This window comes from Gigantopelta aegis, chromosome 7 (assembly GCF_016097555.1).
Source record: "Gigantopelta aegis isolate Gae_Host chromosome 7, Gae_host_genome, whole genome shotgun sequence".
Lineage (NCBI taxonomy): Eukaryota > Metazoa > Mollusca > Gastropoda > Neomphalida > Peltospiridae > Gigantopelta > Gigantopelta aegis.
Genome location: NC_054705.1, coordinates 42,546,570 through 42,559,610, shown reverse-complemented (window position 1 = coordinate 42,559,610; position 13,041 = coordinate 42,546,570). Strand labels below are relative to the sequence as shown.

Genomic DNA, 13,041 nt, shown 5'->3' with positions numbered 1-13,041 from the left:
CTGCTTCTATTTGTAATTGATATCACCCCCTCCCTCTCTGAGGTGTATACTTTTATCTTAAACCATTTTAAAATTGTGCAGGACAAATGGATAATAAGCTCCATCATAAAATAGTTTAGTACAAGACTTGAAGCTTTTGTACAGTTTGACCAGTGTGTATTAGGATCCCTGTCCCATCATAAGATTGTGCACGACCGACTGGTGCCTACAGTTTCATCGGTCTGTTTTGTTAGCAGATCTGATGCTCAAGTAGGCAACAGAAACTTGCTGTGGATTGTATCTTTGTTTATATCTATATTGATTAAACACACATTCCGCAGCTACAATCTTGGCGTTGGGTCTCACTAATTACGGGGGTGGTGGGGAGGGAAGTGTTCCATTAGCAGATCTGATGTTCGAGTAGGTAACAGAAACTTGCTGTGGATTGCATCTCAAGTGTTTATATCTATATTGATTAAACACACGTTCCGCAGCTACAATCACGTCTTTAGATCTCACTAACTTGGCGCAACAGGTTTTTGAGCACAGCAAGGTCTAATTAGTGCATAAAAGACGCCCATGCTGTTCACCTCAGTTGAAACATTGAAAATCTGTCCAATCAATTGTCAGTATTAGTAGCTGAAGAGTAGTAGATGTTAAGAAATGTATTTGAAGGTGGGGTTTTTTTTTCAAATTAAAACATAACAATTCAGTGGTTTTAAGGTGAATTTGTTGTTAGGTCAGCAAGTTTCTATTTATTGGGAGCATGCTTATTTTGGGTACAATGTTTTATCGTCTTGAATTTGATACAGTGCAGTGTAAAAGCTTTGAAAAGGTGTCTCTCTCTCCCGTCCCCGCCCCAAAATGGTTTGGTACTTTTTGCATCAGTTTAATTTAACTTCGCTGAAACCAGGATGGGGCGAAAGTTTGAACATGCACCAATGTTGTCAGAGAACCAATTATTGAATTAATTGATTTAGCATTGTTTATTTGTTTCTTTCACAAATAAGATGTTGATCTTTTTTACTGTTTGCTGATCACCAATGTTGGCATCCAGAGATCTTGGATCTCCTTGTTTCTCTGGCTCTGTCTTTGTGGCGAACGGGAGCTGAACGCCCCATCCTGGGGCTTGAGGTGTATTCCCTTTCCACAACATTGGAGAGAAACCCAGTCCCCTGATTTCATCGGGTGTGGACAGGATCCTGCATATTCCATAACCTTCCCAGAGTCACACTGACAGTTACTGGGGAGATAAGCCATGCAGGGTACAGATGTACACATTATAAAGTATTGGGATGTGGGGGTGGGAATGTATTTGTGATTGTCCATGTCTGTTAATTCATTCAGGGAATATGTTTTTTGTGGAAATTTGGAAATAAGGATTATAATAGCTTGAAATATGCAAACTGATTAGCAACCATTAGTTAATGTTTACAGAAGCAGTTACTGTGTTTTTAATAACATGATAGTTAGCACTTACAATTTTGACATTGAAATTACTTCATTAGGCTTGTTCCAAAATGTATTTTTTTTTTTTTTTTTACAATGCCAGTTATAGATTGAAATTTATTTTTTACCCTATAGAACTGATTACTTAAAAGGTAATAGGCTGAACGTTATTCTTTTTTTTGTAATACTATATATTGGTATAACAATAATAATAATAAAAAAATAATAAAAACATAAAAATTCAACAAGTGTTTTGCAGATCTAGAAGGGAAATACAAAATGTTATCTTCCATGCGATTAAGGTTTGATCAGAGATTTTTGATGCATCGAGAATTTTTTGTTCTTTTACTGCTGAACCTCAATTTCACTGGCCAGTTCTTCATTTTCACCAACAAATGACAACTGGATTACATAAAACTAGACTGAATTCTATTATAAATGTTAATTTTACCTGATCATTTGTCGGGGTTTTGCACAGCTGTTTTAATTAGAATTTGTATATTGATTAGAGTATCACATCATTGATTTACCTTTGTTTGACACGCAGTAGCAGAGGTATTTTTGTGCTGGAGTATAATTAAAAATAATTAATTTCTCCTTTCTACAGATCATTTCTGCTTCTATTTGTAATTGATATCACCCCTCCCTCTCTGAGGTGTATACTTTTATCTTAAACTTATTGTGCAGGACAAATGGATAATAAGCTCCATCATAAAATAGTTTAGTACAAGACTTGAAGCTTTTGTACAGTTTGACCAGTGTGTATTAGGATCCCAGTCCCATCATAAGATTGTGCACGACCGACTGGTGCCTACAGTTTCATCGGTCTGTTTTGTTAGCAGATCTGATGCTCAAGTAGGCAACAGAAACTTGCTGTGGATTGTATCTGTGTTTATATCTATATTGATTAAACACACATTCCGCAGCTACAATCACGTCTTTAGATCTCACTAACTTGGCGCAACAGGTTTTTGAGCACAGCAAGGTCTAATTAGTGCATAAAAGACGCCCATGCTGTTCACCTCACAGTTGAAACATTGAAAATCTGTCCAATCAATTGTCTATATTAGTAGCTGAAGAGTAGTAGATGTTAAGAAATGTATTTCAAGGTGGGGGTTTTTTCTTCAAATTAAAACATAACATTTCAGTGGTTTTAAGGTGAAGTTTGAACATGCACCAATGTTGTCAGGGAACCAATTATTGAATTAATTTATTTAGCATTGTTTATTTGTTTCTTTCACAAATAAGATGTTGATCTTTTTTACTGTTTGCTAATCACCAATGTTGGCATCCAGAGATCTTGGATCTCCTTGTTTCTCTGGCTCTGTCTTTGTGGCGAACGGGAGCTGAACGCCCCACCCTGGGGCTTGAGGTGTATTCCCTTTCCACAACATTGGAGAGAAACCCGGTCCCCTGATTTCATCGGGTGTGGACCGGACCCTGCATATTCCATAACCTTCCCAGAGTCACACTGACAGTTACTGGAGAGATAAGCCATGCAGGGTACATATTCAACAGCTGCAGTTTAAAAATGTAATCAGGTGGTTCTTTAAATACATATTTTCTTTTTATTAGTTTATGTACGTTTTATTGGAAATAAGTATAGTGTGGGGTGTTTGTTTTAGGATGGGATTTATTCAGGATATTTTGAATGATATGGTAGTGACCATTAGTGTGATTTACTTATTAGGATATTTGTAAGAAGAGACATATTTAAAAAAATATTTATACATCAAATTGGTGATTTTTTGTGCCACTTTTGGGAAGAGGGCTATGTTTGGTATTGCAGAATGCCTGGATAAATTGTTTTTAGTTGTAAAATCGGCAGATAGTTAATATTATTTATTATATATGTTGTTGGTTCCGTTTTATAGGCTGATGTCAAACTAATGTTTCCCGAAGGAGCTGCAAGTGAGAAAGAGGCTCATAACCAGTACGCAAAGAGACCAGAAATCAAGGTAAAACTTGGCAATAAAATACAAATTATTATTGGCTTTTATTGGTGGGGCAAAAGAGTGGAAATACAATATCGTAAAACAGAAATTATCTGGGTTGTGGGTGGTGGTGGTGGTTTTGTTTGGTTTTTTTTTTTTTTTTTTTTTTTTTTTTTTTTTTTTTTTTTGCAAAGTATAATGAAATTTTACAATGAAATGAAATTGTTTTCATGTTGCACATAACACCTGATCAGTAGGTAGATTGTTTATCGGAGGTCCTTGGGTTTCCCATTCCAATAATACCATGGTATGCAGTGTCATGTTTGTGGGAAAGTGCATATAGCAGGCTTCCTCTGAAAACTCAAAATTATTAAATATTTGATATCCAATAGACAATCCGATTACAATTATTCTTAATCACTGTTATGTTTAAAAAAATATTTATAGCTCTCTAGCAGAAGAGCTTTTAAAAATTGTTAAATACTTTTTTTTTTTATCTTTTTTTTTGTGGGTTAAAAAAAAAAAATCCTCTTGCATTTTCTAATGTTTGTTTGTGATTTCAGCATGTTTTCCGAGAGGAAGAAAAGCGTCCACCAAGCATCATTTCCATGACATTCACGGTTCTAGTCCTGTTGCCGATCCTTATTCTTGTCATCATCGTATGTTAATTATCTCCCTTGTAGTAAATCTTCACTGATAGATTTGAAATGTTACACATCCAATAATAGCTGATGTTAAATAAGTCTGTTTTCTAGTGGTATCATCCGACACCATATAACCGTAAATAAAATGTTGAGTGCGTAGTTAAATAAACCATTTCATTCTAGTTGTATCATTGAACACTACAAAATCTTTTTCGTATCCCAGCCGTGGCCCTCAAAACTGATAATAATATGTGTTGTCTTGGCTATAAAAAAGTACGTTAAAATTATCTTTGAGACTGCAGTCAGATTTATCAGGGTGGGGTTTATTTGGGGGGGGGGGGGGGGGGGGGGGTCATCTGCATCTGCTTCCACTTAAGTTATCAGTTATCTGTTGTGCCAAGTCGATTGCATTGCAGACGTGTGTGAATGTGTGGAATGGCAAGTGTTAAGCCTAGATCTGGGTGAGCAAAGCATTTCGCCAAATTATCTCAAAAGTGCAAAACCCAGTTATTTTCCAACAAAGCACCAATTAATACATGATTTTTTTTTCGCCAATTGTTCCTAAAATTAAATGGCGAATTTGGTGAGTGGCAGAGCTATCCCTAAGTGTAATACCAACTGATTTGAATATGATCGACAACAGACGTGTGCAAAAAACTAAAAAACATGACGCTTTAACACTAAACCAACCCCTGCCCTGACTTGAGTTAATTGACAGAAATGATGAAAGAAACAATATCAGAAGCACATTTTGTGCGCACACTGTTGTCTAGCAACATTATTCTGATCTGTCTGTTGTAACTAATGGAAACGCTTTAATACCAGGGGTGGGAATTCTCCTTAAATCGGCTGTTTTCCTCTCATGGAACATTGCATTTCCTCACATTTTAATCGTTCTTTCCTCCAAAATGAGTCAGATGGCACAGATTTTAACCTAGGTTTTCAAGAATTTCCAGGACCCCTCTAGATTTCCTCATTTTTACAGTTCACCAATTCCCACCCCTGCACATAGGGAATTGGTTAACAGCTGTTTAGGGCTAGAGTCTTGCAGGGAATTGGTTAACAGCTGTTTAGGGCTAGAGTCTTGCAGGGAATTGGTTAACAGCTGTTTAGGGCTAGAGTCTTGCTCAGTCAGTAGAGTGTTCCCCCGAGGTGCTTGGATCTGATCGTTTGTGTTCCTGTCCCACCCAGTGTTGAGTCGCTAAATGATATGTTTCTTCATTTGTTATTGGTAGCAGTAACCATTGTGGCTTTCCTGTTTAATTTTCTGAGCCGACTGATTGAAGTAGTAACTGTATATTAGACACCAAACGAAATCTGTTAATGGTGTCATAAATATTCATCTAATAATAACTGACATTACATTTTAAAAATTTAATTGCTGAGTTTGGTACGAGTATGTTTAATATTCCTTTGTTTTATGTTTCAGTGGGTGAAACTGGGTGCGAATATCTCCAACTTCCCTATGTCTCTCAGTGCTGTAGGTTTTCATGGTTGTCTGGCAGGTACGTACACGCTTTGATTAACCTTCAGACTACTGGATTAATTTTTAACAAAAACCACGTTGAGTGGGTGCAAGTTTATAATTTTTACTCACATATATTCACTTAAATGTTTCATAAATAAATGAAATAAAGTTTATATATGAATCGGTGAGTATTATTTTCATGTCTTTTTTTGTAATTTTTATCGGCTAATGGTGATTAAAATTAGGCAAAAAATCGTTTACTTACGGGCATTTGTGGCCAGCTGTCCAGTATTTATGTCCATTATTCCCGATAACGGTGGTTTTCTGACCAGAATTGTTTTTAAAACCCGAACTACGATTCATATTGCAATATTTGGTAATTTTCGTTGTTGGTAAAACGATCAAATTTATTATCAAATTAGCTGTTACAAATCAGCTATCGAAAAATTTCCATTTCCGGTGAGTGTCGTGTGCAAAACGGCGGGAAATATGAATTGGGGAATGCACTGTATACAGTGTACAGTATATCGACTGACGTGACGTCGGGCGAGATATCTCGCCTGCAGTAGTCAGAAGGTTAGGTAACACAATATGTGATAAAACCATAATCTCTAATCTCAGTGCTGTAGGTAAAGAGATGTTCTCACATCACTATTTTTGTAGTAACGACTTGTACTGATTTGAATCCTGTTTTGTGGGAAGACGTTGTTATAAAATTCTGTGATGTCATATAAATCTAATCAGTTGATTTGAATCCTGTTATGTGGGAAGACATTATTATAAAATTCTGTGATGTCATATAAATCTAATCAGTTTGATTTTGTGGGAAATTATAAGCGCATACATATTTCCAATGTACAAAACGTAACTGATGTTATTATGTAATAAAACAATTATTAGTGACAACTTTTTGAGGCCCCATGGAAAGTATATATAAAATATAGTGGAACATTTTGTTCAGTATCGCGTCACAAGTTTCAGAGATCACTACACAATTTTAAAACATTAAAACGGTAGTTGTTAATAATTTTTCAATTTGTTAATAAAGATTTTTAAAACAAAATGTTTCCTAAACAAACTCGATGTATGGTCAGTCTGGGATCGATCCCCATCGGTTGGCCCATTGAGCTATTTCTCGTTCCAGCGAGTGCACCATGACTGGCATATCAAAGGCTGTGATATGTACTACCCTGTCTCTGGGATGGTGCATAAAAAAATATCCTTGCTGCTAATCGAAAGAGTAGCCCATGAAGTGGCAACAGCGGGTTTCCCCTCTCAATATTTGTGTGGTCCTTAATCATGTCTGATGCCATATAACCGTAAATAAAATGTGTCGAGTGCATCGTTAAATAAACCATTTCCTTCCTTGGTTATTTCAGGTATCTTCCTGTTGTACTACTGCTACTGGACCAACCTGAACATGTTCCAGACTTTACGCTGGCTCAGCATTTTAGCCATTCCTACATTCCTCTTCGGCAACAGACTACTTAGTGCTTTAGCTTCGAAAAGGTAATTAAGACATATGTATGTTTTTGTTTGTTGTCAGTCAGTGCATCTATTATTAAGAGTTGTAACTATTAATTTATTATCAAGTGACAACAACATTTGGCTATATTTGTCTGTTGGTGGTGGGTTTTTTTTTTGTATCATGTGTGGTGAGATGTAGTTCATTGGTAGTGTTCTTTTTTTCTCCAACACCACCACCACCTCAAATATCTTTCTTGCTCGTCTCCCCTTCCCGCTGTCTGTGTGTGTGTCTCTCTCCTCTCCCCCCCCCCCCCCCCCTTGATCTCCATCAAATCTTTATAGTGTTATTGTAGAAGTTAATTATCGGCGTAACCATAGACACTTGATATTTGTACAAGTTGTTCTTCCATGCCGCCGTAAATAATATACACGTCTCGGTCAGTTTGATCAGTTTAGAAATGGCAGGTTGATTGGCCGAGTGTGGTACATGTCTAAGGTCAGTTTGATCAGTTTAGAAATGGCAGGTTGATTGGCCGAGTGTGGTAACATGTCTAAATTCACACTATAGGCCCTGCAATGTGAAGGTTGCCTTGTAACAAAAGCAAGGACTCGATGTCAATTGTTTCTGCTACAGATCAACTGATTGAGGGTTTTTTTCATTCCATCCAGTGCACTACTAGTCAAGGTCACGGTATGTGTTATCCTGTCTGGGAAAGTGCATATAAATGATCCCTTGCTGCATTAGAAACAATGTAGCAGGTTTCCTCCAATGACGAGGAGTCAGAATTACCAAATGTTTGACATCCAATAGCCAGCAGTTTGGGGAGGGGCAAGGAGATGTTTGCCATTGAAATTAATTTATTAGTGAAAAAAAAAAAAGAATCTAGTCTGGCTCTTTTTAAGATGACAACCCATTTTTTCGTTCTTCATTTGTTCAGTCAAACAGAGTATTGAAATGTGTGATGCTTGTCGAAATGTTCACTTATGTATTAGAAATTTTTTACATTTTACTCGGTGGTGTTAGTTTAATTTCTTAAACAATTTTTGTTCTTTCTTTTCAGAAAAACAACATAGTTCTACAGAAGACCTAGGTTTCAACAATCAGTTTTCTTTTCATTTTTTAAGAGACATTTTACATAAATTATGTAACAAATTATTTGAAGAAAAATTATCATGCGTTCTTACTGTTATATGTATTTTGTTCATTGTCATTAAAAAAAATAAAATGTTTGAATGTTTGTTTCTAATGTGTAATAAAACAAAAGCTTGGGTTTCCATTTTAAATTCACAATTACTGTGTAAATAAATAGATATTGAACTTGTACTAGTGTAATTTGATCTATATTCGGTCTCTATGATATACCAGTTGTGGGACGTGTTTGCAAAGGATTGATCCCATCACCTGAGATGAGCTTTCTGCTTGGCTAAATCCCACCTCCAAAGCACTGAAAAAGTGCATAACTATTTATGGTGAAGCTAAAAATTACCAAGACGAGAAAGCAAACGAGTTTATTTTCAAAATGCAATACATTCATTTCTGTCACTTTGAGAAAAACTATTTTGCTGAACATTTCAAAAGACTGATAGCATTTTGATGGAAACAATTATTGTATTGAGTAGTACTAGCAAAAGTAGCTTCACTGCTAATGATGGCATTTTAAAAATAAATTTTTCACAAAACAAAAATTGGTCTGTATATACAAGTGAATTTAGGTTCTTCCTTATAAAACTTAAGTGTCCAGACTCTCTAATGACGTCCAGACTCTAATGACGTCGCGCACGTACAATGTGTATGGTATTGTCATGACATTAGTGTCAAAAACGTTTTATAAGCATCAAGGCCTGTACATAAAATTGAAGTATTACAATTGAATCTGAACAAAGAAACCACAACACTGACTTCTTGCAACATTTATTACTCGTTCACCTGGTGAACAAAGTTTGCAACACAATAACATGTATGGAATGTTTAATCAAGGGTACCAAAACACCTGGATAGTTAAACATAATGCTATAGGAAATCCTGCTACCATATTTCAGGTCTAAATGTTGCCAAATATTAATATTGCTACCAATTTACTTGAGGGTCAGTTCTACATTGCCTAAAATTGTCACACCAAATATACAAGTAGGAGGTTATAGGGGAAAAAAGAAAGTATCACATGGCAATTGGCCTACTGAAAATGAAGGGCCGAATTTACGAAGACAAACGGGCTTTCTAAATTCGGCCTGAAGTGTTTTTGGTTTTGTTTCCTTCTAATTTATTGCTTACGGCCCAGTGGTCAAGCGTTCGCTTGATGATGCGCAGTCGGTGGGGCCCATTTGGCCATTTCTCGTTCCAGCCAGTGCACCACCACTAGTATGTGTTGTCCTGTCTGTGGGATGATGCATATAAAAGATCCCTTGCTGTTAATCGAAAAGAGTAGCTCTTAAAGTGGCGACAGTGGGTTTCCTCCCTCCAATATCTGTGTGATTTTTAACCATATGTCTGACGCTATATAACCGTAAATAAAATGTGTTGAGTGCATTGTTAAATAAAACATTTCCTTCCTTACAGGTTAAGAAGATGGGGCAGATGGTCAGTGACCACACTGTTGGATTGGGAATTAACCTATTACTGGTTCTTCCGGTTTCACATCTTTGAGAACCCATGGGCTACATGGCAGTAAATCATTTACATTACATGCTAGATTTTCATCACTCTATTTTTATTTTTTAAAATTCAAAATGGAGGCAGGGATTGAAATATTAATTTTGTTGTGCTGTTTAGTAGGCCAGCTGTCAAGTGACTACCTTTATAAATAGTTAAGAGAGAAAACAAAAATATTGGTAGCTTAGTGAAGCAATATGCTGATATTTGCTGCCAACTCCCTGACAGCCCTACACCACTTACATACACACATACATGTAGCAAAATACATTAGTTGAACCGTAAAATAAAAATATGTATTAACATTTCAAATTAAAAATAATCATAATACATTCTGTACATAATCATTTGGTCGTCCTCTGCACTCATACCGTAACCCTTTCACAGCTAAGTTTTATGATGTATTTTTCATTCTACTAGTGGTTGAACTCTTAAGTGGTACCATATATATATATATATATATATATATATATATAAAGAAAAAGAAAGTCGGAAGCCTCCTTTAAGTCTTATATCCCTCATTAATTCCAATTTTCGCCTTTTCAGGGTAGCTTAAAATGCCATAGCTCAATTTTACAGATGGATTATATTTGACCTGAAGCAATCGATTATTCGGTTTACAATAAAATAAATACCGGTTTCAGGCTTTGCTACATTTAACCTGAAGGTAATTTCACAAATCTAATCGATGACATTTTTTTGGATCTCTCTCTCGTCGGATCAAACTATGTTTTTTGTTTCCAGTTGCACACCACCACAGGCAAAAATACCACACAGGACAATGACTGAATTTAAAACCAAAGCATAAAACTTGACAGGCCTGATATCTTGAGATTGTGGCACAAGTTCTTATTCATTTTTTATTCACAAATTCAAAATTAAGATCAGGGGAGGGAAGTCTCGTCACAAAGTATGAATGAGTGGGTTTGTTTTTTGTCATAACATTCATGTTACCTCTCATAGAAACTTGTCGTACAGTCACAAAGCCAAGCATATCAACTTGGCGATCCCATTCATTAATAATATATACAATACATGTATATAAAAATAGTCTTTAAAAAACACAATCGGCATTGCAGTTGGCTTTTCTAAGCATACGTCCATAGCATTAACAAACAAATGTATGAAGAAAAAGCAAACAAAAAAAAAGAAAGATGTTGTTTGCTAAATAAATGTTTTGATTTAATTCCCTAAAAGTAAGTCCAGTAAGAAAAAAAATTATAATTCAGGGGAAGTGGAATTCCACTTCTTTCATTCAAAGCAAATTTACTTTTTATTTCATTTGTTGTTATGTTTATTATTTTTAATTTTACATGCAAAATATTACCCTATTTTTCAAACTACATTTAAACTACTGGTTGTGAAATCTTAACATTTTGGTGAACAGTGCTTTGAAAATACTTTGAAAAATGACACGAGACACAAAACATATTCCACTGCATAAAGTTTTTTTCACTGGGCCAGTAATAAACAATCGTTGTTTTTAGAGACCACCTTAAATTTCTCTTAAACCATCCACTATTATAGTACAAATAAGTACAGTTATTTAGCAACCACTTGTCTTATATAGCCATTTTGCTATTATCCCAAATAATATAAAACCATATTAAAATTAACCTGTTTTTAGCAGTCAATGAAACCACGGGCCGAATGTATGAAGATTTGTTATTTTCAAACATGGTTGTTTAAGCATTGTTACTGTAAATGTATGTAGTGTAGGGGAAAAAAAGAAGTAAAGTTTGTTTTGTTTAATGACACCACTAGAGCACATTGATTTATTAATCATAGGCTACTGGATGTCAAACAATTTGATAATTTTGAAATTTTAGTCTTAGAGAGAAAATCCGCTATATTTTTCCATTAGTAGCAAGGGATCTTTTATATGCACCATCCCACAGACAGGATAGCACATACCATGGCCTACTACAGTCTTTGATATACCAGTCGTGATGCACTGGCTAGAACAAGAAATAGCCCAATAGGTCCACCAATGGGGATCGATCACAGACCGACCACACATCGAGCAAACACTTTACCACTGAACTACATCCTGCCCCGTACTGTGAGAGAAAAACCGACTATGTAAATTCGATACCACATGTTTAACAAATACAAACTGCAACTCTAATAATGCCTCTTTAATTCATGCACAATTGAAGAAAATGATTACACAGATACACTTTATTGACTTAGATAATAAATTAATACAACTAACATAAACAAAAGCACAATTATCCACAATCTACACATTTAAAAACATTTCTACTACGAAAACCAAACATTCTATTGCCACAGAACAAATTTTTATTTTTTACAAATTGTAACCATTATTTATACCAAGCCATTATCATTACATTGTAACCATTGTTTATACCATACCAAGCTATTAACATTAAAGCTGTAGTTAAGCTAATACTTAGTTACTGTAACAAATTTCTCATATTTAGTAAACTTGCTCATACAAAGCTACAGCATGTATTAATAATGCAAAAAGCTAATATATGCATCGTGAGTCAACTTGAAAAAACTAAATGGTACACTGTCACCGAACTTAGCATTTTAATAGCGAGTTGATTGGTTAACGGTGATTTTATTTTGAAATCTTCTAAAGAAAACACTTTTTAAATATATTAAAAAATAGAACCAAAAGAGAAAACTTCTTTTTCTATCTTTTGTTGATGAATCAGATGGGTTACATATGGTAAAAAAAAAAAAAAAAAAAAAAAAAAATTCAAATGTTAATCCCAGCTAACATCTTTTATTTAGCACCAGGTCAATGTTTCAGATTAAGCAATGTTAATTTTTGTATGTATTAATTTTTTATTATAAATATTTGTACAGACTAATTTTTCTAACAACTTTGAGCAAATTGAACTTTATTCTGTTTGGTAGATGGGTGCCTGTGAAACACACAATTACAAAAGTAAAGACATCAACTTCTGATTTCCAGGTATATGTACATATTACAGGAAGACAAGCCGTTTTAAAAAGAACCATAAATAAAACATTACAAAAATGAACACCACAGTTTGAAACAGAAAATATGCTTTTAAATACTGTATAGCAGTGATACATTATATTGCAATGTTGTAATAAATCGGAACATGAACAGACATTCTACAATTAATGTACAAAAAAATTAACAATAAGAAATGTATTTCTTTATAATGAAGTTAAATACAGACATTTTTTCGAGTTCAAATAACTTCACTTATGAAGGGCTAGGCAATATATAAATGAAATTCTGTTGTAGTCTAATAATGTTTATAAAAATGTTTGTATAATATATTTTTTTAAAGTGGGTTAGTGACCCAGTAAATTAATTATAAATACTGATAATCTTTGTATCTCGTTACTGTTACTACTGGCTTACAGAATGGTAGTTATTTACCCTATTTTAGAGTTATCTACCTTATTTTGACAAATCTATATTCTGTTTACTTCAGTGCA

At 34.8% G+C, this 13,041-nt stretch overlaps 1 protein-coding gene and 2 non-coding genes across 3 annotated transcripts in view; all 3 read left to right on the top strand.

Annotated features, from left to right (window-relative positions):
- Positions 1–8,263, top strand: part of LOC121377524 (dolichyl-diphosphooligosaccharide--protein glycosyltransferase subunit 2-like) — a 28,988-nt gene extending 20,725 nt beyond the window's left edge. The window contains exons 16-20 of the mRNA XM_041505550.1: positions 3,303–3,386; positions 3,926–4,021; positions 5,436–5,511; positions 6,854–6,983; positions 8,003–8,263. Coding sequence (XP_041361484.1) covers positions 3,303–3,386; positions 3,926–4,021; positions 5,436–5,511; positions 6,854–6,983; positions 8,003–8,015 — 399 coding nt within the window. The 3' untranslated portion in view covers positions 8,016–8,263. The remainder of the gene's footprint in view (positions 1–3,302; positions 3,387–3,925; positions 4,022–5,435; positions 5,512–6,853; positions 6,984–8,002) is intronic.
- Positions 1,020–1,252, top strand: LOC121378158. The gene has a single exon (XR_005958674.1). It is a non-coding gene; the product is annotated as a small nucleolar RNA SNORA73 family (small nucleolar RNA).
- LOC121378161 lies at positions 2,707–2,939 on the top strand. The gene has a single exon (XR_005958677.1). It is a non-coding gene; the product is annotated as a small nucleolar RNA SNORA73 family (small nucleolar RNA).
- Positions 8,264–13,041: the final 4,778 nt, after the last annotated feature.